The 26689-nt window shown below is 36.2% G+C and overlaps 1 protein-coding gene across 4 annotated transcripts in view; it reads left to right on the top strand.

Moving 5' to 3' along the window:
• The window catches only part of FGF14 (fibroblast growth factor 14), a 422090-nt gene that overhangs the window by 284118 nt on the left and 111283 nt on the right, over positions 1 to 26689 (top strand). Inside the window, exon 1 of one of the 4 annotated variants that reach the window (XM_026066537.1) lies at positions 24 to 216. The exons of the other annotated variants lie outside the window; for them this stretch is intronic. Coding sequence (XP_025922322.1) covers positions 24 to 216 — 193 coding nt within the window. Of the gene's footprint in view, positions 1 to 23; positions 217 to 26689 lie in introns of those variants that run through there. 4 annotated transcript variants of the gene reach the window in all.

Raw genomic sequence — 26689 nt, forward strand, 5'->3', positions numbered from 1 at the left:
CGCGGCAGAGGCAGCGACCAGTCATGGCAGCGGCCATCGCCAGCGGCTTGATCCGGCAGAAGCGGCAGGCGCGGGAGCAGCACTGGGACCGGCCCTCGGCCAGCAGGAGGCGGAACAGCCCCAGCAAGAACCGCGGGCTCTGCAACGGCAACCTGGTGGACATTTTCTCCAAGGTCCGCATCTTCGGGCTCAAGAAGCGGCGGTTGCGGCGCCAAGGTGTGTCCGTGTGCCCGCGGCCCCCCGCGGGTGCCCTCCGGCGGCGGGAGGGGAAGGGGGCAACCTGTGGCGAGCAACCGCTGGCGGCCGGCGCCTGCCCAGCGCTGTGGGAAGCAGCCCTTTCCCGGGGGAGGTTTGGGGTGTCCCCCCTCCTTCTCCCTCCCGTCGGGCTCCCTCGGCTGGGCGGCTGCCCGCCGGCGCGCAGCGCTGCCGCGAAGCTCCCGCCCGCCGGCGCCTCCGAGCCCGCTGCGCGGAACGGGCCTGCCGCTAAGGGTCGTCCCCGGCGCCCGGGAGGGAATAACGCCGCACTTGCAAACAAATCCACGCGGTCTTGGAGGAGCAGTTTATTTGGCTGAGGAAGCTGGGGTTTTGGAGGGTTTTTTGTTTTGGGTTTTTTTTTTTGAGGTGACAGTAGTGAGTGGATTCCGTGGTGCAGAGAACTGCTGGCGATGCGCGTAGTAAATTGTGGTTATTATAAGCCCGTATCAATGCCTTTCATCTTTTCCTTAAAGGACAAACAGTGCAAAGTGCTTAAAGCTTTCAAGTGTCTGGCAAAGCAACCTGAGGGGACTGTCGCTGATGACTCCTTTTGTTAAGCTACCTGCTTGTTTCTTACACATAGGCTAGCCGTACCATAAGGTTTCCCCTCCTAGCTGTTGTGTGGCAGAAGATAGTAACTTAAGAGTTATGAAAGTAAGAAATATGTCATAGGTGGCATGTTCGGGAGTGGTGTTACATATTGGTGAACACTGCTTGCATATCAGTTTATGTGTCTGCCTTCCAGCCGCTTGCATGGGGTTAAGGCCTCTAATATGAACGAGGAAGTTTTGCAGACGATTTTTCGTCATAGTAGTTAATAGTCCGAGATGTCTAAATTAAAGGAGTAACATGATTGCATTTTATCAGTACTTTGTATTACAGCCCTAGAAATAAAAGGAGTTAAATGGTGTAACAATGACTTCTGTAGTTTTTTGCGACATTCAACTCAAGTTGAGTTCATTCATTCAACTCTAAAGTGTTCAGAACTGGTGAGGACCTTATTTTGTACTTATCCTCAGAAAACAAGTAGTTATAAAACAAAAGGATGCATCATGAAGATTGAAAATCCTAAGTATAGCTCAAAACATAGATAATATCAATCAATGGCCAAGTAAAAGCAATACTCTGTTACATTAGAGAATGCCACCATGTGTTGTAGTTTGGTATGTATATCTCCTACTTAATTTAGGTTGGAAAATAATTTTAAGAAGCATAATTAATGATCTGTCCTGATTGAGCTCTCCTCCATTTTTCCATTTTTCATATTTGAAATAGCATAAATTGCCAAAATCCATACAATCTTATTTTTACATGGCTTTATTACTATCAGAATTATTTCTTAAAACTTCTAATATGAGCTAAATCTTGCCATTTTTAGGTAGTACACTGATATAGGGGAAGATGAGATATAACATATTAATGGCAAAATCTATGCAGGCTTATTTTTAGGCAGTCTGCGTGTGTGCTTAAATAGAACATTGGAGTGTTTGGTTGATAATGATGGATTTAGCTGTGTGATACTTGTTGATGAAAACAAGTTCAGGAGGTTTGCTAACTGAACAATTGTTCTAGACCACCTGTGCAGTCTTGTTCAGGAAAAACTCTGTATTTGAACTGTGTTATGATTTGAGGAGGCGATGACTGCCTCGCAGCACTGAGGTGCCAAACATTTCCTTAGGTAGGAAGAAGCTTAAGAGACTTCTGAACTCATCCTTCTTCATTCATTCATTTCTCATAAGGCACCTTGTGACATTCTCAAATAAGGCAACTTAGAGTATAGCTATAGGATTAGAGTAAACTTGACTGTAACTCTTACCACTGAAACAGCTGATTTCAGTGGGAATAATCAGAACAAGGGCTCAGTGGGAATAATCAGAACAAGAGCTATTCATGTAAACTCTGCGGTGTCAAACCCCTTAGTTTATTTTCTCTAAGAATCCTTCAAATGGAGACATGGCAATGTTTATCCATTCATTTATGTTAAGGTCTCAGAATTAGAATTACTGTTCATCCATAAAAATTCCTGCTGAAAAAATACAATCATGCCTTTTACTGTGAACGTTCATGATACATAATGTGATACATGGAGTACCTGTGGATTCAAAGTTGCTTGCAATTTAGGAGGGAAACTGAAAAAACAATCAAGCAGAAGTCATTAGTAAAGCATCTTATGCAGAACAATTTAGAATGATTAATCATTGTGAAAAGCACATTTTATTAAGTTGAATGTTCCTTATATGAGCTACAAAATGAACATTTATTCTAACCTCTTTCTAATTTATCTAAAATGTGTAAAGTGATTACTGAATTCATCACTGAAATTTATTGTTAAAACCTTTAAAATAAGTCTTTGCCAAGCAAAATAGAAGACATTTCAAAACATCTGTTGTCAGAAAAGTACTATAGAATATTTACAAATAAACCTTACATGAACGATATACCAAGTGTCATGAGAACCTTGTGAAAAATGTCCTAACGGAGATGCAATGAGCTATAATACTTGGCTTGTTCATACATTTCAATGGAAGAGTAGAATGTATATAAAATATTAGTTATGTGTAACAGCAAAATCTAGACTATATTACTCATGGAATAGAAAAGTGTTTTCCTTTGTAAACTACTTACTTATGAAAAATAAATGTCTTCTCATCTTTGAAATGGTTAGGCAGCAGAAATCAGTGATGCTATTTTTAAAAATCAAAATACATGTTTGCTTGTGCATATGCATGTGTACATGTGATATGTATTTATATGTACATGATGTATGCATGCTTACAAACATGTTAGCAAACTTTTGAAAATTTTCTTTATTTTTATTCTTGTCTTAAAATGCCTATTAGTACTGCTCTTGTAGAGTGGCATTTATTTGTGGACAAATGAAGTTATTATGAATACATAATATGCTGAAAACATACATATTCTCAACTGAATATACATTTTTTCTAGAATTAGAAGCAATTTTATGTTCATGGTCCTTGCTTTAGGAACCTACTGAAATATCAACAATAATATATTTTGAGGGACTAACGTTCATGAAGGATGGCATTAAAGCATTAAAGATACATACAGGAGGTCAGGGTAAAGGGTAATATTTTTATTTGCTTAAGTTTGGTTTCAAAAGACAGATGCAATGGTGGTTTTAAACACCTTTTCTAATACTTTGATTAATGAATTACATTGGTAATCAAAGTGATTTCTGTGGGAGACTTGCCTGATAAGCTATTGAGTTGACAAAGCCACTTTCATGCACCAGACAGCTTTGATTCATATTGTTTAGTATTACAATATTTCAAATTTATTTCATCTTCATCTTATTCTGCCTGTCGTTTGTTAAAGAAATCATTGTCATTAATTTCCAGGTATTCATGAAGACAAAACCTTGCCTGACATTGCTGCCAGACATCAATCAATTATAAATCAGCCCATGTTTCTAGGAGGAGGTTGTTCAGTTCTAAGTGTTTCCCAGTTGCTGCTAATATAATCACAAATGTTCACAGACGATTGACAAGATTTTGAGGTCTTCATGCAAAATGTATCTCTATAACCTGGGACTAAGCAATAACAAGTAGAAAATAAATGTCAGGACCTTATCTCATGCAATTACAAATTATAGATTGAAAAGGTATATATGTCACTACTGCAGTCCTAACTTCTCTTTAGCCTGTATTTTCATGTAACAAATCTAGATTCTCTGCTAATCCAAAAAATTGGCATTTGGTTAATTAGGTCTCTTGAGATTATTCTACTGGAAAATGCCCAACATTTAAATGTATTAAAAATCAAGTGTGAAGTTTACAGTTTCTCTGTGAGTTCATTTCACATTTAGACTTCTAAATTTATACATACAGTGTATAAATTTTGAAATGACTTGGCTTCTGATTTTGTATATATTAATATTAATGAGAAAGAGAGACCCAGGGAACATGTTCAGAAAATGCATTGATTAGATTTTATTGCATCTACAAAGGTAATTTAATTCTCCAAAGAATGCATTTTTGGAAAATTCCTCGGTATATCAGATAATGTTTTGAGGCAGATGTGGGAGTGGCCCATAATGTCTGATGTAAAATAATTCCCCGGGTACATAGTGCCTTAAGTAGTTTTTAGTTCTCCTACATGTGGAATGATATAAATGGAACCGAGAGATCTATACATGCGTGTGTACATGCCTCACTTCCTGAAACTTAAGCAACTGTGTACACTTCTAGTAAGTTAACTCCACTCTTGGATCATCTGGCTTCAAAGTTTCAGTGGACCAAAACCTGTAGCTGGGCTTTCCTATGTGAGTGTCTTAGGAATTATTCTTAACAATTCACTGAAGACCACAGCTACCACACTGTCTAAATGCAAGACTGTGTATTATGCCAGGTGTTTAGCTCACATTGCTAATTCTCAAATATATTTTTTCAAATGAATATAATTCACCCTCAAACCATTTGGAACTATAAAAATAGTCTTAATAGTATGTGTAACAAAATTCATTTCAGTTTCTTTTTCTTCAGTGTTGCTAATCTGTTTGAAAGACAAAATGAAAATGTATAAATATGCTGTTTCTCATGTAAAATACTGTAAGCATATTTAAAAATAATATGTAAAATGTGTGGTTTGCTGGACTGAGTGTCAAGGTTTCTCTTCCAGGCAAAGTACTTCACATAGCATCTGTGCTTGCTAAGACAGCCTTTATAGCGAAGGGCTGCAATTCTCTTAGACTGGACTGGTTTTGGTGCCTCTGAAAATGATGAATGACATGTTTTTGAGAGGAAATTGGAAAAAAAACTTTAAAATTGTAATATAATCTTAGAGACTATGGATTTTTAGGAATATCTCAAACATGGATGATAGAAATGTGGGCATTTAACATACAGTTAGTACTGTACTAACGTTATTTCAGGATTTCAGAATTCTTGTATTTTAACGTAAAGCGAGTATAAAAACTCAGTTGTAACCACTGTATATCTTAAAATATTATATTAAAAGTAGAAATACAATAATTTTACAGAGCGATATTTTAACATGTGTTTTCTAGATAGTCTAAGGTTAGTAATAGTTGCAATTTCAGATCTACTTTCTTAGAGGTTTCATAGTTGTTTTGGCTTGAATTCCTTCCTTGTTTTATCTGTAAAGTATTGGGGTTTTTTTGTCTATTCTTTCTTCTTCATAGGCATTGCTCTGCATTTATTTATCTCAGATATTTTTCACATCAGATTGGAGGAAAGAAAATTTCACTTTTCCTATATACAAACACTTCTTTTCACTCCCTTTCCATTGTAATTGCAGATTTAACTCTTCATTTGTAATAAATACTTTTTTGTGTGTGCTCTTACTGGAATCTCCAAAGTTTGAGCCTGCATCTAGTGATCTTTTTTAGAGGTGTATCAGTTATTGTAGCTATTAAACTTGCTATAGAACTAAATTATCTTGTTAATAAAGATATTAAGGACATTTCAGTGTAGAGGTTACTGATTCATAGTGTTGTAGTGATAGAAATGTTATAGGTAAGGTCAGGTTTCTATGCTGTATTTAAAGACAGAATTCTGTCTTTTTGCAATATATAATCTATTAGTGGACATTTTATTTTCTCAGGGTACCTAAGTCTGTTAATTTGAATTAAACTAAAAATGAGTGCTTAAAACCGTCATTTTGAATAATGACTTTTCAAGTCACTAGCCTAAAAACAGCAGTAATGAAAATAAATAGAGAGCTAACACTCAAGAAGTTTATTGCAGAAAACTTTACCCTTAAAGTCTTTTAATTTAGGTTCTAAGGATAATTTAAAAATGTGATGATACTCAAAACTGTGAGATTAGGTGCCCATTTTTCATAATGAGTAAACAGTGGCCTATCTTGCTTGGTTACATATAAGCTCTTTTTTAACTTTGGCAAATTTGAAATAGTTAACGGATACATCGGAAGATATACCCCAATGACATATGGTGCCATCAGCTTTTTCTGAAACCTTTTGACACATTCTTGTCCTCAAGAGTTAGTGCTAATTCAAATCTTATGCTCTGTCATACACTAAGTGGTGTGAAAATAGAAAGAATAGATGGTGCTATGTTCTCTGGTAGAAGAGGATGGGAAAATTAAGAAAGCTCTAAATTTCTCTGTTAGGACCTTAAATCAGCAACCGGTCATTACATTGTAGTTTCCAGACCATAACAGTTCTGTAAATTAGAGTTCAGTTTTTTCATTTCAGCTATATAAATCAGACAATAACTTAATAAGATTAGGTTTCATTCTTCCAATATAATTTTCTGTGGGAATGAAGGGACATATCCTTTCCTGGTGCTAAAAAGGAAACGAGCTGCATTTGCTGCCAGGATTTAGCAATAAATAATTTGAGCAAGTCAGAGAGACAGACAGGAGTCAATCCTAGGATTCATAATTTCTGGTTCTGTGTTATAAACTATAGACAATTTCAGCATATCCTGAAACAGGTGACATTATTTGTATTTAAATAAATAAATAAATACATAACCAAATAAGGTGAAGAATTTTGGTATTTCAAAAGAAAGCTAATGAACATAAGATTGAAAGAAGTAAATGATAAAAGGTTGATACAAAATTTAAATGTCTGGACTATGTTGAAAAGAGTACAGAAATCTTACTCCCTCATGATTTTCAGGATTCAAGGTTATATTTTGGTTACCATTTCATAAGATGTTGAGTACAAGTTACATAAACATGATATTGGTTGTTTCAGTGGGTTTTTCATAATTGAAAACAGAGAAAATTGACTGAAGTGGGAATGTAAAGTATAGCCTTTCTCAAGGATAAAGGATAATCCTAAGGATTTAACTAGTTGAAACAATTTAATTAAATCCATGGTCTTGATTCTAATCTCTCTTGTCCAAGTGTAGATTTTTTGAAGGCATTGGAGTTACTGTGCCATAAAACTTCTATAAGTTGAATAAGAATTGGGCTCCTGGCTTGCAATAATCAACATAGATGATGGAAGTCAGCATTTGTTTAAAATGTTAAATTAAAGCATTTTCTTTCATATCAGAATAATTCAGCATTATGAAACACACGCACACAGTTTGTTTGTTTCTATAGAAGTTAAATTTTTTTAAAAAGTTAAAAACAAACAAAAAATCCTTCATAAGTATTTAACTGTCTATATTTATTTTGTAAACTCTATTGTATTGCTAAAACAGTAAGCATAGCTGCTGCTGCTACTACGTTGGTACTGCAAAGTGTGGCTCCAGAAAACATTCATTTGTGATTGCTAGACTATTTGCAGTGTTTTTTGGAAAAATGCAAATGAGAGAAAGGAAGTAGTGATTTTTTTAATCAGCCTGCATTTTTTGCACGTCCATCGTGTAGGTAAACCTGAATGGAATTTCATGTCCCAGTGAAAAGAGACTTTTCAGGCCTCAGGGCTTTTTTGTTACTGAATTTCAAAGTCCTGCTGCAAAGAACAGATGTGGTAGACTTCTCAAGAAAAGGTCACCAGATTTCTGCACAGTGGAAATTCTTAAGGAACCTAAATGTAGGAGCTGCTACCAGGCTTCTCCTTAATGCAGTAATACATTATAGGTATTTCTAGTCTGGTTTTGATGAGAATACACACTCCCTTTCTATTATAGAGAGGCTCAGTTCCTTAGTTTCCTAAAACTAGATCAGTAGATTTTTTGCTAAATAAATACTGTGCTTTTATTTGTAATATTTGCTGTAACCTGAACAAAAGCTGTCTTTGAAAGGCAACAATTTGCTCTCAGACTTCTATGATCATAAGTATTGTATTTGTGGTTTATATATACATACATATTTGTAAACTTGATACATCTAATGCCCATATTTGTGTAAGTGCTCTTCTTTAAGAAGCATATTCTATAATGAAACAGTGAGTACTTCAGTAACAAGAAGTCTGTTTAAGCATGACACATTTTCTTTGCAAAATCTGTAACCAAAGTTTTCATATAACAGCAAACTTAATTTTTATGAGTAGAACAATGTGTGTGACATTTATTGATAATTCACAAATAATGGTCTGTTTGCCAGAGTATAAATAAATTGGGCATTAATATTTTTATTTATTTTGGGTTTTAATCCACAACCGTTTCTTCTTTTTGTGTTTAAGAACAATTTTATACTAAACAGGTATGTTCATGTGATGAAGCAGGGTTTTTTCCCGGTCTTTCTTGTAACCTTAACTATGTAGTTAATGGCTTATAGTTCATTACTTCTCTAAAATCTTGCACTGTGTACTGAGCTTTTAGTTATTCACACACTCACTGGTATATGCATTGTGAATGTCCCAGCTTAAACAGGTGCTCCTGTCATTTCCGTCTGTATAGTTTATGTGTGAGACGTGAGTTCCTCTACCTTAATTAGTCGTTTGTATCTCTTGTTCACTCAAAATTCTGATGAACTGACAAGTTTACCACTGTAATCTGTATGCCAGCGACTATGAAATAAATGAACTATTAAAATTCATTGCTCTATTTTCTTCTTTCATTTTTCCTGCTATGTAATCTGAACAGTTCCTTCTATGTAATCAGAACAAATGCACACAAAGTGTAACTGTTTTGTTCCCAATAGCATTTTCAACAGTGTTATTTAAGCCAAACAAAAATAAAATTCCAACAACTATGTATAGAAAGAGATTTGCATTGCAGGATGGCTTTGCTGCAGCTTTTTGGATTTTAGTGAGGATCCCGTTGCATCCACTGCAAGTCTTGTCTTATTGAAGCTCTGGCCAGGCTTGTATCTGGGGGTATACTTATGGCGTCAGTCCTGAAGATGGCCAGTGTTTGCAGGCCTGTATATGTATGTTTATAGGATGAAGATCTAAGTACAGTTGTCTGTTTTTTCTTCTTGTCTTGTATACCGATATAGCGATAACGGATTCCTCCTGCTTCTAATTCCTTTTCAGTATCTTATCAATTATCTTGGATAATGATTGTGTCAAGAAATAGGATTAATTGTAAAATAGCACAAGAAACTTTAGTAATTTTTATATAGAAGAATAACCCTAGGATCCAAAAGTTGAGAGAGATTCACTCATGTTGATGCAGGTAGTCTGAAGAAATGCAAGCCTTCGATGTTTTTAATAAATATTCTTGAACTTAGCTTGCATGTGTTTTGATGACTTGAACATATATATGTATTCCTCCTAAGGAACTCATTTGAAAATTATTAATAGTAGACAATATACATGATAGCAGTTCTCCCTACCAAGCAATTTATTTTTTGATCTCTGTAGCTTTATTTAAATACTCGGTTTTTGTCTTTATCCCAAACTCAAAACAGGGTCTGATGCACAGATGATTTATATCTTTTTTATAAATGTTTAGAAACATAGACCATAGTCTTGACTTCATCACTAGCACAGTTTGGCTTACCTAAATTAACAGTCTGGATTCTGAGAACTCTTTTCCTGTGTCTGTAGGCTTTTCCTAAACCAAATGAGAAACCAACTTCCACCGAGCCTCAGTAATGACTTTTTTATGACAATGTTTAAGGAAAAGGAGATGAAATTCTTTTTGAATTCCAGCTCTAAAGGTTGAGTGCCCCAACATTTGCAATTTGTGTAAAAATAAAAAAGTTAGCATTTTAATCCTTTTGTGGATGTAAATTTATTCAGCAAATTCTGTTGTCTAAATAGCTTTTATGTGTTAAACAACTGTGAGGTTGTCATATTATTAATCTGATAACAGAGAGTTTTTGATGTAATATAGTATCTTCTTTATCTTTTCATCTTAGCACATGATTCTGGAAATCTTTATAAAATTAATATGTAATGCTACATATAAAAAGTATTCTGTTGCTACTTTTTTGTAAAATGAACAAAAAAGTTATGCATCTAAATAAATCATAATAAGGAGTGGATGGCTCAGATTTAAATGAATTACGACATTTAGAAAACCTTGAATATTACTAGCAAGCAGACATCTTTGTTGAGAACTGGTTAAGATATCAATCACTATAGAGAGCTGACTCCAAATCACAGAATTAAAAAAAAAAAAGGAAGACTAAGCCACACAGTTAACCATACTGTCTAGTTCTCTACTTACAGGTATTTACAACAGCACTCTCAGACTTTTTTGTGTCAAAAGTTGTTAATAACTGAGAAACAAAGATACATCATGTTTTCCACACAGTTAAAAGATACTAATATCTAGTGTAGGTTGTTTGAATAATCTGGTTAGAGTTAAACTAAGGTATGAACAATCAATTTTATCTCACAGTGATGACGCGCTAGCAGAATCAGGCCAATAGCCCATCTCAGGGCCACTGTAGCATCAAATATCATTCAATCAGTCTGTCATCACCCTGCTTACCAAGATCTTACGTTGCAAACTGAATGGCTGAAATGAACCAGTGACAGAATCAAACATATCTGTTGAATTATTAGGGTAGATTACTAGTTCATTACATGTCCCTGGGCAGTGCCTACTCTTAAGTTTGTCATGGGTAAGCAGTTAAAAATTCAGGGTCAGACTCACTAAAGCTCGCTGCTTCCTTGCGATGTTCCAGTAATAGCAGCTAACAAAACCATGGCTGGAGCAGCCCAAGTGGCACAAGTATGAGGAGCGTAGTGAATCTTATCTTAAAATATAAATTGTTTATGCTTAAAGATTCTTAACACTGTATTTTTTTGCAGCTTGTTGTCAGCTTCACACAGTACCAGTGTTTTGGTTTCCATATTTGGCATTTGTTTTAAATATAGTGAAGGATCTATCTCTCTTAGGAAGATAAACCTGTTTTCTACTCTTAACTAATGAGTACTTAAGGTACTCATTAATATAAGTAGTTAAGGGTGGAAAGCATTGCTAGTATATGCTTGATGCTGTTATTCCAAAGGCATTTACTACAAATTTTGGCTAAACTTAAAAATAATTCCAAACATGTTAAGGAAAGGATAAGTTAAATGTACCTAAGTAACCTGACTAGAAAGTTAAGTATTTATAGATTAAATGGATTTGTAAAGAGAATATAATTTTTAATTTTTTAGTTTGTTCTCTTGTAACCTTAATTTCCATCTAGGACATAATTAAGATTGTTTGGAGTAATATCTTTGAATTTAGGCTTCCTACTCATGTAAGCAGTGTGATTAACTTCAGCCCCTAATTGCAGTGGGGAAACTAGCAACAGTTGCAGCTGAGGCAGCATAAGGGTTTTGCTTCTTTTTAGATATTTGTGTTGCCATTAATCATATCAAGGATGACACACACTACTAAAGGCAAGACTAAACAAAGAAACAGGCTTTAACTGGTGTCTAATTTGTTTTATTCTGTTTTCTATTAATATAAGCTGCAGATAGTTGTTGTTTGTGTAATCATTTATATAGGTAATGGTTCCAACTGATTTCTAGATAAGTTTGTGCCGTTATACACAAAAAAATTGGGTGTATGTTGTTTATTCTCCAGAGCAGTTCAGATGTGACACCAGAGCACTAATGGTGCAAGTCTCATGCTCAGTCCAATAGATTGTGACATACAGAGTTCTTTTTTAGGTATATGTCATAGCTGTGTAGGAGGTGAAGAAATGTTTCTTCACTTCTGCCATAGTATCAGCAAAGTCTCGCGCAGTGGCTCTAATATGTTGACAGCTCGGTGAATCCTGAGTCCCTCCATTCGGTTATGGAGTTGAATTTTTCTCCCCGTGAGGTTATTATTATTATTATTTTTAAGTAACATGAAAACTACTCAGATTTGGACTGTACTGCCTACTGCCATGGAAACAGAAAAGTGTCTTTAGGGGACAAACACTGAAATGCCACTTTTTTTTGGTCTTGTATCCCTTGTTGAGCCTTGAGGGGTTCTGGAACATTTTTGTGATGGTTATGAATTGGACCTTGGTCTTCCTGAGTACTGGATGCAATTGGACTTTCCCCCTTTTGAGTGTGTGTCTGATTATGTTTATTCTCTGCTTATAGAGAGGCACTGGGTCAGTGTTTTTTAAACAATTGTGAGGCAGTTGAACAGTGAGCTAACTTTGAACATGAGCAGTTTGGCTATTTATTTACTTGTATCTAAGCTTCTGTTCTGAGGGGATTGAATAGATTTTCTTTATTTGGGGTAATTCAGCCTCTTTATTTGGAGCAAGATAGAAATTTTGCTATTTGCATTCCTACAGGGGAAGGATAAATATGAATTGCTTTAGCTTTGAGAGCCCTGTGCCACCAAGTTTAGTTTACTTGCCTGTAAACTTTGGCAGAGATGCTTTTGCAAGGAAACAAACATCCAAATATGTAGTTGTTCAGTCTTGCCATTGGGAGTCATGGAAATTTATGCTGTCATTGGATATATAAGGCTGAAGGAAGGCTAGCAGTGACAAGGTTGGGCTATCGCTGATAGCCTTGAATCTCACCTCTTGCTCCAGTGGGAGCCATGAAATAGATACCATGTAGTTTATATGACATTTAGGCTTGAATAACTATTTGTCTGCAAATTAAATCAGATAAACAGTAGAAGGGAGAAAAGAACTCATTTTGACTTTGCTAGCAACAGGATGCAACTGTAGTCTGTAACACATGTATGGATGTAACAACCTTAGATATTACAGTTGCTTTGCATGTTTAGGTGACTGACTGGGCAAGGATGCAGAGCACACTGGAACTTGCCTAAAAGCTTCTGCTTGGAAATCAGAGTACAAGTAATATCAACATATTAAACAAAGCTGTTCAGAAAATAGCTTTTCTGTCAACTACCAAAACAAATTGACATTTAGGTTTGTGAGGTTTTTCACTGCAAAGTCTGCTATGCTTTCTATTTTGTCAAAATAGCATTTCCAGTCAAAACCTGTTTTGACATGCACATGATGACTGGGCTGTACAGTATAGCCATGTTGATCAGTTACCTCATTTTCTGAAAAAAATAGCTAGCTATACTTATTTTGCGCCATCTAGAAAACTACAATAGTTATACAAGACTTATTTAAAAAGTACTCTAACCAGAAATATTTAACATTTAACTTCTATTTGATTAGTTCTTTGATGCCTGTTTTCTGCCATGATCCTGCAATTTCATATATTAAAACACAACCAAAGGGAGTAATAGCTGGTTTGGGACTTGCTACCTAACAGCAATGGTGTAATTTCTGTCAGTAAAATACAGCTGGTAGCAAAGTCAGGCTTTGCTATGAGTAGAGAGACATTTAATGATGAACAAAATAGAGGTGCTGAAAACCAGACCAACTCTGAACTTTACGACCATSCCTGTATACCTCACTGTATTTCACTGGGTTTATTCTTCTTACAGCCTTCCACTGTTAAAATAGAGAGGTAGTTTGAATCAATTGCAGTTCCATAAAGGGAAAATGAAATGTGGTCAATTGGTTCTGGGGTTATAAGTCTGAAACCTGCTGATGACTGCAGCCAGCTTTTGTACAGATTTTGCTAAACAGAATCAGAGACTTTGGTTCCATTTCCCTGATTTCTGTACATACAAAAGATATGTCTGTCTTTAAAGACTGAGGTTTAAATTTTGGCATGTGAAGCTGCAGAAGTTGCTCCTCTTTCTGAGCTTATCACTGGAACTAACAAGCAAGGCCTTAAAAAAAACAATTATAGGACATTAGAAGCAGCACTGGCAGGAGTATCTGCATGAACAGATTTTCGATAAGGAAAAAATGCATTTTGCACTGTGCAAAAAATACATTTCTGTGCATTAACTGTCGATGATGCCCCTCTGGCCTTGCTTACATTTGTAGGTTTTAGCGGTGCAGCTTTAACGATGGAAACTTCAGTGCAGCTAATGCTCAGGAATGACCTTGTCCTCTATACCTATACCTGACCCTGTTCTACACTACTCCTAAAATGTACCAGTGAGGAATCAACCAGTAACAATTGTTAATATATGCTTGATATGGTCAATGCTGCTGAGTTTATTTTTATTTTTTAGTTTGCCTTAAGGCATACATGGTGAGCTAAGTGGCATCTTACATGAGGTAGGGAATATGGCACTGCCCAGAATTCCCTAATCATCTGTAATGGGTTGCTGTCATTTTCCATAATATCTTTCCATTTCCAGGCTTTTTTCTTCTCTGACTCCTTCTTTCCAAACACACTGGTCTGATATTAAAAATATACTGTTTGATTATTGATCGTCCTTAGTAGATGTGGGTTCTCTGTGTTAGAACATGAAGGTCACATATTTCTAGAGAGGGAAAACTGAGGGAAGACAGATAGATGTTGCTATAAATTGCTGGCATGGCATAAATTATCAGAGTGATTCAAGAATGGCGGCTGGATTCACTGATTCGGAGCAGGGAACCCCTGCAAGCTGCACAGTATGTAGTAAGTGACAGTAAAACCTGTACAATGCAGTGAGTATTTTCTGTAAGTCATTTATTTTAAAGGGAAGGGGGAAGGGATATTCTCTATTCTTTGGAGATTTGAAGGGGAAAAGTAATATCTGTGGGAATGTTTGCATTCTTCTATTTGTGAAACCAGGGTGACTGACCTTAGTACTAATTTTACAAACTTTGAGAAGAAAGTTATAACAAATGTATCTTTCCCAGTAATCTTGCAGATATAAGGTCATTTACTTCAAAATAAAATAAGACTAGAGATATATGCTGCTGTGATAAAAAGCAGAGATAATTCTGTCTTTCCAAATGATAAAAGCATCTCTGAAAATACTTCTTATGCTTTACCTTAAAGTTGAACTGAAAATGTGTCTCCTTTTAAGTTCACATTCACTTTGAATATAAGAAAAATACATGTGGGGTCATTAAACAGCTTTGGCCTATTGCAAATAAATGCTGGAAGGTTTCATTTGAACTGAAGCTGTTTATAAAAAAAATTTCAGTGATCATAGTATTATTTATCTTGTGAAAAATCAAGCTTGATTTAAAATATAATTAAAATCATTCTTTCAGTGGAAGTTTTATTGGATGGGTACTAAAATGAGTCATGTTCAGCATCCAAAGAAATTTTGGTGGATAACATGGGTTTTTTAGCATGTATTCTTAGAGGAGTTGTATTATCAAAGATAAGCAAATATGCTAAACTTTTAACATTGAGATACAAATATACGAAGTTTAACATCAAGAGTTGTGTTGGTTGGAATGTGCTAATCATCATTATAAGGAAGCAGAGATAAATATTGTACATGGTTTTGCAAAATGAGTTAAGAGTATGTTTTCACAAATTAGATAGTTTCACTGTCTAAGATTTATTTGGAGCAGCTGAACTGCAGGTAAATTTTATAGGGGTTTGCATCACTTTGTGTTTTTATGTACTTACACTGGAGTGATGACTGGAGATAAGTAGGCCTTACCTTTGCTGGAAAGGGTGAAAGGGCGCATGCACATGTGTGTTGCATTTGAGATTTTCTGTTGCTTTTGTAGCAGTGATGCAATCCTACCATAATGAATAAGAGATCCTTTAGAAAAACAGTAATTTATGTAGTGGCTTGTTGAAGTGACCTTCTGTCCAGATATGTTCAGTTGTGTTTTGTTTTGTTCTTTATGCTTGTAAAATAATTGTTTTGTTTTAAAAAATGAAGCAGTCCTTCAGGACTATGTATCATCAGGGGAAGGAGAACGTTTTTTAACTAGGTATTTTAGGGTAAGCTAATAAAGTGAAATTGCCATGTGTCTGCAGTAACACATGTTTCTAGACAGATGAGCTACAGCTTTACTGTCCTACTGGTACGGGTTGTTAGACTGATAACGTGAATTTATCTGAAACTATTTTACTATTCTGTCAGGTTTGGCCAAATCTCAAACTTCCATAAGAACAAGATAGTTTTGTTAAAACTTCTGTTAAAACTCTCCTACCATATAAAAGATTCAAGCTTGGGTTCCTGTTCACTTTGATTCAGACAGAAAACCTTTAACTTACATCTGCAGTGAGCATACTGATCGCCAGGCCAATAGTTGTCCTTCGCGAGTAACTGATATTGTTTTACCCTGGTCTGTTCTCTTTCTTTAGGAAGGCTTTGTTGTTGGGTTCATCCTGAGATAGAACTGAAGAGCTTACGTCTAAAAAAGTATTTCAAGATAGGAAAGTTATTTCCTGCTTAATTCTAACCATGAAGCCTTTTCAAAGTGCTTTGCAGTAGTCAGATAAAAAGTGACTGATAATTATTACCAAAGTCAGGACATTACCAGAGAATGCATGGTGGTGTGGAGTGATGGCAGTTGTAGGACACAGCTGTTGCAGAGCTGGAAGCTCAGTCCTCAGTCTTTGTTAATGGGCTGAAAAGAAGCTGAGGATCACTGCAGAGTGCAGGAAAATTTGTGTTTCATGAGATGTTTCTGAAAATTTGCTAGATTTTTTTCCCCCCCAAAAAATCAGTCAGTGTTTTAGAAGTATTTTCTGCTAAACAAAGACATAGATTTCATCCCATTGAGGTTTACTTTATCTATTTTTCCATACCCATATGCTGATTTTGGACACAAATTGGGCTAGCTGAATACCTGTGGCACTATGGTACACTGTGGTAATGCTTAATTGTCTGCTTTATGCAGTCTGCTTGTTGCTGTCAAAAGATCTCATGAACTTGTTTATTCTAGGGACAGCATAAGATAGATATCAAGTAGGATCAGAAAAAGAATTACTCGTCTGGAATGCTACAGTTGAAGCATTAAAAGCAGATGCAGATGTGCAGATGTGACATTAAAAGCAGAGGTTCTGTTTCCCTCCAGGTGTATCTTCTCACGAAAAGTCTTAGGCCTACTTAGAGCGTGCAAAGACTGACATTAAAATGCTTTGTGACTTTCAAAGAAGGTAATTCCCCTGAGAAATTATTTATTCTGGACTACACATATCCAGTAGCTAGCATGAATTGGTGAAAGTATAATTTTAAAGTAGATTATTTTTTCTGTAATTGTTTCAAAACTGGTTACAAGACTTTTTTTTTTTTTTTCCCCCAGCTGCCTTTATCAGTAGATATTAAAGCTCTGGGGGAAGTTGTTATAAGCTGTCACTCTGCTACACACATAGAAGGCTGACTTTTCTAATAAGTGATGGGTATTTTTGCTGTCATCTGTTTATTTTATTAATAGTGACAAGCCATTTCCTCTTCCTTTCACTTACCCTCACTTTAAATTCCTTCAGCAAAATCCTTCCATTTGCCTTAATACTTGGGATTAATATTGTCTTGTTCAGATAAATACACTCAATTTAATGTAAAATTCAGGGTAATAATTTGTCTCTTACATGCCTGTAAACAGTGGTTTCTGTCTATCCAGTTGTTATCTAGTCATGTCTTTTCCAGGCAGAGCAAATCCTTTTGTATGGCCTGGTAGGACCATCTAGATCTTGGATTAAGACACAGAAAACCTCATTTCTGTTGCCAGTTTGGACAAACCATCCCTCTTTTTTGCTTGTTTTGCCACCTGTAAAGCGAGGTGGTGCTGATCCCTGTTGTTTAGGCTTTGCCTGGAAAGCTGCTCGAGGCAGGGTGTTTCTGCTATAACTCTGCAATGTCAGGCGTGTGCTCATCGTCCTCCCGGAAAGTTCCAGAATGTTCCGGAATAATCTGAGCCCCTTCCGGAAATGGTAACTTTGCTAGATTCCTAACATAATATTTATTCATTTAAAGTTTGCAGAATGTGGTGATCAAAAGAACACATGCAAAACCTTGTAGATACCAAGGATTTTGCCCCAGGTATACCAGAAACAACCAACCTTTATTTCAAGCCCAAATAATAATTTCAGTGAATAATTGCAAGCCCTTTAAGATGTTTTGTTACATAAAAATACTCAAAACTAATCATGTTCTAAAAACAACACATGCAAGCTGGAAATACAAAGGCCACTTGTTCTGTGATTTTTGCCAGAGATTAAAAGCTGATGTGAGGTTTTCTTTGCATCAGAATAGGACTTCTAGAGATTTCAGGGAGAAGCAATGGAAATTCTGTAGTGCATTGCTCTTTCTCAGTGTGTGACGCTTTCCCCAAAAGGAGGGTGTAAATTTTGTTCTTACAAGACTTTGAATTTGGTAGTAATATTCTGCTTCCTAAATATCCCTGTGTTTCAGAACAGGGCATACTTTATGATGAGTTCTTAGGTTTTAGGTCTTTTTACGTACATCAGAGCTACTCTGGTAAGTGAAACTAGATGCCAAGCAGAATTGGTCCCCTTAGCAGAACTCATAACAACAAAAGAGTCTTCAACAACATGTTAGTTTAACCATACTGCTCAGTGAAGAGGGAAGGGGGTGAATCTAGAAGCAATTGTGGGGGGAAAGGAAAGAAACTAGAAGCAATTCTGGAGTAAGTCTTTTATTTTCAGATAGATATTTTCCAATTTTTATTATTTTTCCAGATTTAAAGAACTTTTTATTTCAAATTGTCAATCAAGTTAATTTTAAAATAATACAATTAAGCATGTAGTTTACCATGAAATGAAGGGTTACAAACTATGTGACTTACAGATGATTTGTTTGTCTTTCGGGGTGACCCAATATTTTGTCCATTTTGGAATTGCCAGTGATACAGCATTGTTAGCTTAGGACTATTAGAGGAGAATGGAAAAGCTTTTAATCCATTCTTTTTTGCTTTTTATTTCAAGGTTTTTCTTTTTATCTCAGTAAAAATTTACAATTTTGTTGCTGTTGGCTTTAGAAACAAAGGCCAGTCCTCATGCTTCAGGTAGCTGCTGATGCTTTGAGGACTCGGATACAAGCCCTATTTCTGTTGCAAATATCTGGAGTTACGCTGTTATTTGCTTTAACTTGCCTCATCTCACTTTAGACATCTTTCTGATGCACTAGGTTCCCGGCATAGTTTATGACCTTTCTGAGAGCAAGTCAGTGCACTCATCTCAGAAACCTGAAGCCATTTGTGTCGGTTCTTATCTGTAGGATGAGCTGATAACAGGTCTCTACTTCGTTGTTGCAACAACACCTTCCAAAAGCCAATAAAAAATTCTGCGATGCTTTGATAATACAGCAGCAAAGGCCATGTAGCTACCTTAGATAGGGACTGGCCCAATATGTTCAGGTTTTTTATTGAAACCAAAGCCATGGCTCAGCTGCTTTCCAGTGTTTTGCACTTCCTTTGCTGTGTTACTATACTCCCTAGAAATTGCTGAAGTGATACTCTGATTATAAAGTGGCAGATTTCTGGCTTGTCCACAAACTATGCACCAAGAAAACCTGCTGTAAGTTTTGTATCGCTCCATGGCTGCAGTGCGAATGCAGGTGGTGACTGGAGAAAGAAGGGAGGGTGTTTGCTGCGCAGGTTGCTGCTGTCGTGTCAGTGGGAGCACGAACAGTCAATCAGTCAGGGGCATGAGAGCTTTTAACTTCTTCCCTTTCCTTCTCTTTCTTCTCCAGTAAATCCACACTTTGCATACAGCTAAAAATAAGTTCTTAAAAAAAAAAATCAAGTGTAGCCTATTTGACAGGGCCACTGACATGGATTTTAATGAAGAACTTAATAAAGTGTAATCAAGGCCCATATATGCCCCTCCCATCTGTGTGCAGAGTAGGGAATTTGGCTTGTATGTCAAATATGAACAAGGTTAATGTCAGAGATTTCTGCTATATTTTAGTATAGAAATGGAGAGCTACATCAAAGGCCTCTGAAAAAAGAAACAAAGACTTCAGATGTAATGTAAGCTTTATTGCAAGGGGAGCAGATTCTTTTTGGACAGTTTTCTGAATTAGTAATAGCTTTTCTGTTTGTTTTTTCGGGCTGCACTTCAGGGCTGGAGAAATTTTAATTTATGTTATACCAGCAAGTTAGTGCTAAGTATTTTGTGGTGTTACATTATATCGCTTATAAGGTGCATGTAAATATTGCACTGGACATGTGTTATAATACTAAACCATATAATGTGTCATCTGTGATATGAAGCACTAGCAACATCTGTGGTTAAAGGTATTATGGAATAACCCTCAGAGGGTGCCTCCAACAATCCAAGTAAGAGCATGTGAGCATTAGGAAATGAAAACAGGGCAGGCAGTGCTTTTTTACACTGTGTTGAGTCAGCACAGGGTTTTGAAGTTAGTGTGCCAGCGTGTTACTGTGCTGATGAGAGCGCAGCCACACAGGTGTCAGCCGAGTTCAGCGCTGCGCTTTGGGCTCGGAGCTACATATCCCACGCTGAACTCCCCATGAGGAACGGCAARCCGCGGTTGAACGTTCGAAAGTTGAGATGCCGGATCGTGAACCTGAAGAAAGCTGAGGGGAAGATTCAGTCAGAGGCTGTCATTAAGACATTATTACTGTATAAAAATTGCACCAGTGGTTATAGCTGCTCAGCGATATCCACTAATACCAGTACTGTCTCTGGAATGTCACTAGACACTAAAAAACCTGCTATGGAAATCCTGGGGATGAATTCCCAGCTTTTCAATCTCTAATATTTTAGCTTCAGATAACACTTAAGTTGTCAGTATAATAAATGTGCAGGAAGCGTAAGAGATTTAAAGGGAATTTAATATTAATATTGAGAAAGATTGTAATTTGTTCTTTAGAAGCATACCTGTTCACTCTCTTGAGTACTGTCTCACACAGTAGAGTCCCAGTCTTTGTCGGCGTAACAAGATGCTCCTGCAGTCTCTGTTGGGATTGCTGCTGTACAAATAACTGAACCTGGAGACATAGAACTGATTGGGAATGTTTTGATTAAAATATTTTTGATTTCTATTTAAAACATGCTAGTTGAATGTGCATGCTCTGTAAAAATGTTCAGGATGAGCTTCTAAGTAAAAAGGGTGGAATGGAAATGCTGGTAAGAGACAAGTCAATAGCTGATTGTATAGGATGCTAACCAAACCAGTTCAAAATCAGTTGTGCCCACACTGCTGCATTTTTGTAAGATAGGTGGGTCTCCTAGCACAGCATAAGAACCTAAGAGTGGTTGTCTGACTCAGACCACAAGTCTAGTCCAAACAGAATAGTCTGATGGAGGCTGAAGTTGATTCCTAGGGAGGAAAGGCTAGCCCAAAACTTGGGAACTTCAGTGTCTCCAGAGGGTGCTCCAACAGTGCTAACCAACCCCTGATAGATGTATTGAGTGAATGTGTCTTGCATAGCTGATATTTGTGCTTGTTAATAGGTTCTTCTGTGTGTGATTCACTTAATGCATTTTTGACCTTTCTCTTAAAATGAGTGAATCACACCTAGAACTGCCTATTTCAGGATTTCTAGTTCAGGTGCAGATGACCACACCTGGTCAGAAGAATCTCACTTGTTATGTCTTTGGAAGACACCCACTGCAACTTCTGGAATTTGCCTCATTTAGTATCTTCACACATGTAATTGGGCATCTACAATTGATTGAGAGATAATACCAGACTTAATAGGGAATGATTCTGATGTAAGTGGTTTTGGCCAAGTAAACAGTGAAGGGAGGCGCCATCATTGTGGAAGTGTTGTGGCTCAGCAGACATGAAGAATATGTTGTGGGTTTTTACTCATCTCAGGAGAAAATATACATTCAGAACTGCCATGGATTTTCACGCTGACTCACTACTCTGCAAAGTCCACATGAACGCTGATGAAGTTTCTGGTGGCTTTGGGATGTGCTGACACAGTTGTCCGTATACAGCTAGAAATTAAAGACTGCATTTTATTTTCTGGTAGCTACAAGGTGGAATTTGTATCTTTTGTGATGGCATGGTCAGCACACAGAGAATGTGAGTGTTTCCATAAGTTTCTGATGGGAGGATGTATGTGATTGAAGGCATATTTGTTTAAGTTTACAAGGTAGGTTTTTCATGTTTCAATAAGGTTAAGATATCATTTGGGAACAGGCAGGATGGCTACCTTCTTACGTCCTTCTGACTGCTCCGCATAGTTGGAGATGGCATAGTTGGGAGAAGATGCTGGACAGCAGAGTACAGAAGGTAGGGAGTGAAAGACAGGATGTGAGAAACAGAGCAGATATTTGGGAGACTCTTAAAAAGTTCAGGAGGTAGATGTATAGACAGTTCTCCGTGCTGCTAAAGAGGAATTATTTCTTAAGACCTAGAGGGTGCTGGCCTAGAGGCAAAGTTGGATGAAAAAAAAAGGTCATGAGGTCACCACAAAAACACAGTAGATAGGATGAAATATTTGTTTTAAAACTTATTTCTTTTCTATTTCACTTTCAGATATCTATTTAAAAATTATTTGTTTTAGTTTGTGTTCTAATAAAATTCAACTTCAAAGATTTATAGCCCTTTTGATGTTTTTTGAGGTATTTGGGCAGATCTGCATCAAAACATTGACCAATTTAGAGCTCCTCCAAAATCTAGCAGACTATTATCTTCATGATCTTGTAAGATTTTATAAAATGCTTTCATTTTTTGTAGATGAACAATAGTTACCATCTTTATTTCATGGTGCCAGTGAGGGGCTGGGATCTTCCTCCTTACTGACTGTCTCTGTCATAACATTAAAAGACTCAGAATCAGAGGATTTACTCCTAGATATACTTTGTTTACGGATCAGTTCAGTTGATCTGGACTGTTTCTGCTTATTTTCCAGATGCTATGAATATAGTTCTGGTTAGCTTCTAGTTGGTAGCTAAATCACTTGGACTAAATAGTCTTTCCCAGAAAGCCAGAGTAATCTAGGTGGGACAATGCTTGATTTTTCTCTAGTAGCATTAGGTGGCCTCAAAGGAATTTGCCCCTTATATCAATTCTCTTGCTAAAGTCTTGAAGCAAGAGTTGCTCCAGGGAAACAAGGTGGCGATGCTTCTGCTGAGTTGCCTGGAAAAGAAATTGCTGAGTGACCACCTGTAGCAGTTTTCCATGCTCTGTCCCTTATCACCAGTCTCAAAACCTGCAAATTCCTTAAAGCCCAGCTCCTGGAGTCATCTAACTTCATAAGAGTTTGCTTTCTGCATGTTCCTAGTTACTCCTAGCAGGAGTAGCAGGGGAGACAAAAAACTCTTGAAGTCATGGCCCAAGTTAACCTTGAACTCAGAAAATAACCAGGAAGTACCTGCAGTAAAGAGATACTGCTTTGCAATACAGAAGAAGTAAAGTCCCTTTAAAAGTAAAGCCAAATTTTATTACTGAGTTCTCTTTTTCCAGGAAATCAACCTGCAAGATCTGTTAGTTTGGGCAGACAGGCTATGCCTTCTTTAGTGAAGGTGAAGCATCAGTCTAAAGAAAGGGTAAATTATTTTTTTTATTCAGAATATGTTTCTTGATGATGATAACCAAATTAGTTATTTAAGAGTTTCCAATATTTCTTTTTAAAATTAAACTTACACAAGAAATGATGTCATCACAGCTCCCAAAGTACCAGATATTTACAATTTTCTTGACCACTGTTTCATAATTGTAATTCTCAATTAGAAATGGAATAGACTATGTTCTTAAAGTGCAGGGGATTATTTTCTTGTCTCACTGGCTGAAGATCAGTTTTCAAAGCTGCTTCCCTTAAGACTTCCATTTGTGTTTAATACCCTAGATTATGAGGTCTTGCAGTTTATATGAGGTTTTGCATTTTGTATGTTGAGCAGGATTCTTGTCCCTTTCTTACAGGAAGGTGTCGGAAAACTTGATCTCAAAAACCAAAACAAAATGTGAATTTATTTCTTCCCTTTCCGTCCCTTTATTTTTCTGAATCTTTGCAAATACATGAGTGCACGAGCATATAGTAGAACAAAGTATAGGAAAATGTCTACTATTCTTAATAAGCCATTTTCTATAACTCATGACATTTATTGGTGTATCATCTGCAAAAAAAAATTCGGTAGATCCTTGATTATACTTTTTTGGTGATACTGCCTTGCTTTGCTTTCCATTGCTTTTAGAGATTTCAGAGATTAAACTGAAAATAGCAAGCCTTTGTGAAAGAGCAAAGGAGTGTTATAAAAATGTTAAATAATTATAAATGGTATTACATGTTTAATGATACACAAATATTTCTTAAAAGCTTCCACGTGAACTAATGCCAGTGCATTCATACTTTCTGCACAAATAAATATTTTTCTAAATAAATTAGATATTTTATACATGGACTGTGGTTTGCAGTGTTAATATCTGACAGGACCTATGCAATTCTGCTTTATATAGAAACAATAAAGTTAATTCCAATAGCAAATTTGGAAAGACATTTATTTCCCATTCAGAACTGATAATCTTATCCATTCATCCTGACCACATATCTTTGGAGTCCTATTTATAGTCTTCAGAAATATTATTGGTTCATGAAGAGGACTGAAATGCAATTTGCATTTAACAGTTTCCATTTTAACAGTTTAATTTAACAGTTATGTCTTTTAAATGAATCTGTTTAGACAATATTGGTGAATGATGTGGTTTCATAGCGAGGATTTATGTGAAAGCATAACGGTTAAATAATAACATGGAAATTGCTCAACTAAGGAAGAATTTGACTTTTCTTCTCTTTTTCCGAAGTTTTGAAGTCATTTTACTGATCCATATTTTTCATAGTAAATGCTTTCTGTCAGGTATAAAGAAACCAACTAAGCCATGTGGATTTTTGTATATTGTTTAAAGCTAAATTAAACTTTAATTTATCAGTTTTCTTGGTACTTCTTTAGTTCATTTTTAGTGATTTTTTCAAAGTATCTAGCAGGTTTATTTGTCTTTGTTCACAAACTTAATCCTTTTTTTATCAGCAGTTTACATTTGTGCTCTAAGTTGTTACTTCTGATGATAATGAACAAATAATCAAAACTACTGTTCTATTAAAAAAGGAGGCACAAGTGATTCTGTTGGCTTTCTGATTTATGCATTTAAATTTGCACTAATCTCATCTGAGTCTATGAAACTAGAAAAGCCTTTTATATTGGTCAGCTACCAAAAAAAATCTGAGTCTGCTCTGCAATGACTGTGACATATATTGCAATTCCTAGTTGTCACTTTGAAAACAGATAAAAATCTTCTTTATGCCAGTTCGTTGACAGTGCAATTTGTCTTTTTGCCTACACTGCTAATGCTAGTCAGTAGAAATAAATATAAAATTTCTTGAAAGTAATGCAAATGGTTGCTTTCAATATTTTGTGCTATTGGCATTAGCAAGAAATAAAAGTAAATATAATACATTGTGTTCTTGTAATGCTTCAGCACATTTCAGAGTGAAATTGTTGCACATCTAAACAGAGGGAATACACTACTTCATTTTGTATGCTTTTATGTATTTTGGCAAGGAGTAAATGAAGTTAATAACAAGTTAAGGACCCCTGCCACTCTGGATTATTGAAGAAGCTTCCTGTATGTAACAAAAGAAAATGAGTGTGGTTCAGAACTTAATACTTTGCTTTGCAAATTATCCTGCTATCCTCTTTCCAGTGAGCGTTGCCATGATATTCTGGAATACTTTTAAATTAGGTTTTTGGTGCTTTCCAAATTAAATCCTAAGTCAGCTTGTAAAAAAWTTTTTTTTTTTCTTAAAAAAATTATTAGAATTTAGTTTTATGGGGTGTATTATGAGATATAGAAAATGTTAGTATTAAAATCAGAGAGCACTAATGTATATGTGTCCACATTGTATTATTTCCTATTGACCCACATGAGAAAGTAAATACAGCATGATCAGAAAATTTGAAACATTGACAGGCCAAGCTAATACGACAGTCACAATAATGAAGAAGTTAAGAGTATATAAGGCTTTTGAATGCAAGAGCTGTATCATAAGAACAGCTGAAGAGATCAACATTCTAAATACAAGAGCATTTTGGCTTTAGATGCACACTGAGGATTTTATCACCTTTAAGTGAAGTACTAAGTTCTGCATTTGAATTTCCCTTTGACTACATACTTGTTTTAGGAAGCTTCCTTTTGTGATTGTGTAACCACCTAAGACATCAGAGGATCCTGGCCTACATTTTTTTCCTGGAATGATGATGCAACACTCATGGGTTTGCCTCAAAAACAGACAAAAGAGTATTTTATAATTCTTTGTACTGAACGTACCTCTTAGACTACTGCTGGAAGTAAAACATAAGCAGCAGGCTGGAGAAGAAGCAAGCTTTTGAAAACTGGGAAGGGAGTTGTAGAAGGAGCTAGCAATACTTTAAATAAAGAATCTAAAAAAGGGAAATGCGTTTTATGTAGGATTTGATGCCTTCTTCTGGAACCATGTTACCTAGTGGTAAAAGGTTCCAAAATACTGACTAATACTGACAAATATTATGAATAGTAAATGGTTGAAGTTATGAATCTTGTCATTAATGTGTTTCTGTGTAGAAGTCAATGAGGGGCTAGAGACTGACTTAAGCTATGATCTAGTGGATAGGCTCTAATCCCTCCCTTGGTGGACATTTAATTATCACACAGAGTAGAATGGCTTCGTCAGGAAAGACTGCAGTTCTAGTCCAAAAGACTAAACAACTGTGTTGTCAGGGTACTCCTCTGTGAGAAGTCAGAAAAGCACAAAAACTGGGCTTTTATATATACCAGACCAGTGCCCTAAGAATGAAGTGATAGATAGGTCTAGAGGGGGTGTGACATGTCTGTATTTTGGGTAGGTGTTCTGGTGTTTTGCTTCACAGCTTCACAGCAAATCTGTAGGAGGTTTTGTTTGTTTTTATCCTAATACTGAATATTTTTGATATTTT

Source organism: Apteryx rowi, unplaced genomic scaffold (genome assembly GCF_003343035.1).
Source record: "Apteryx rowi isolate R43461 unplaced genomic scaffold, aptRow1 scaffold_242, whole genome shotgun sequence".
Classification (NCBI taxonomy): domain Eukaryota; kingdom Metazoa; phylum Chordata; class Aves; order Apterygiformes; family Apterygidae; genus Apteryx; species Apteryx rowi.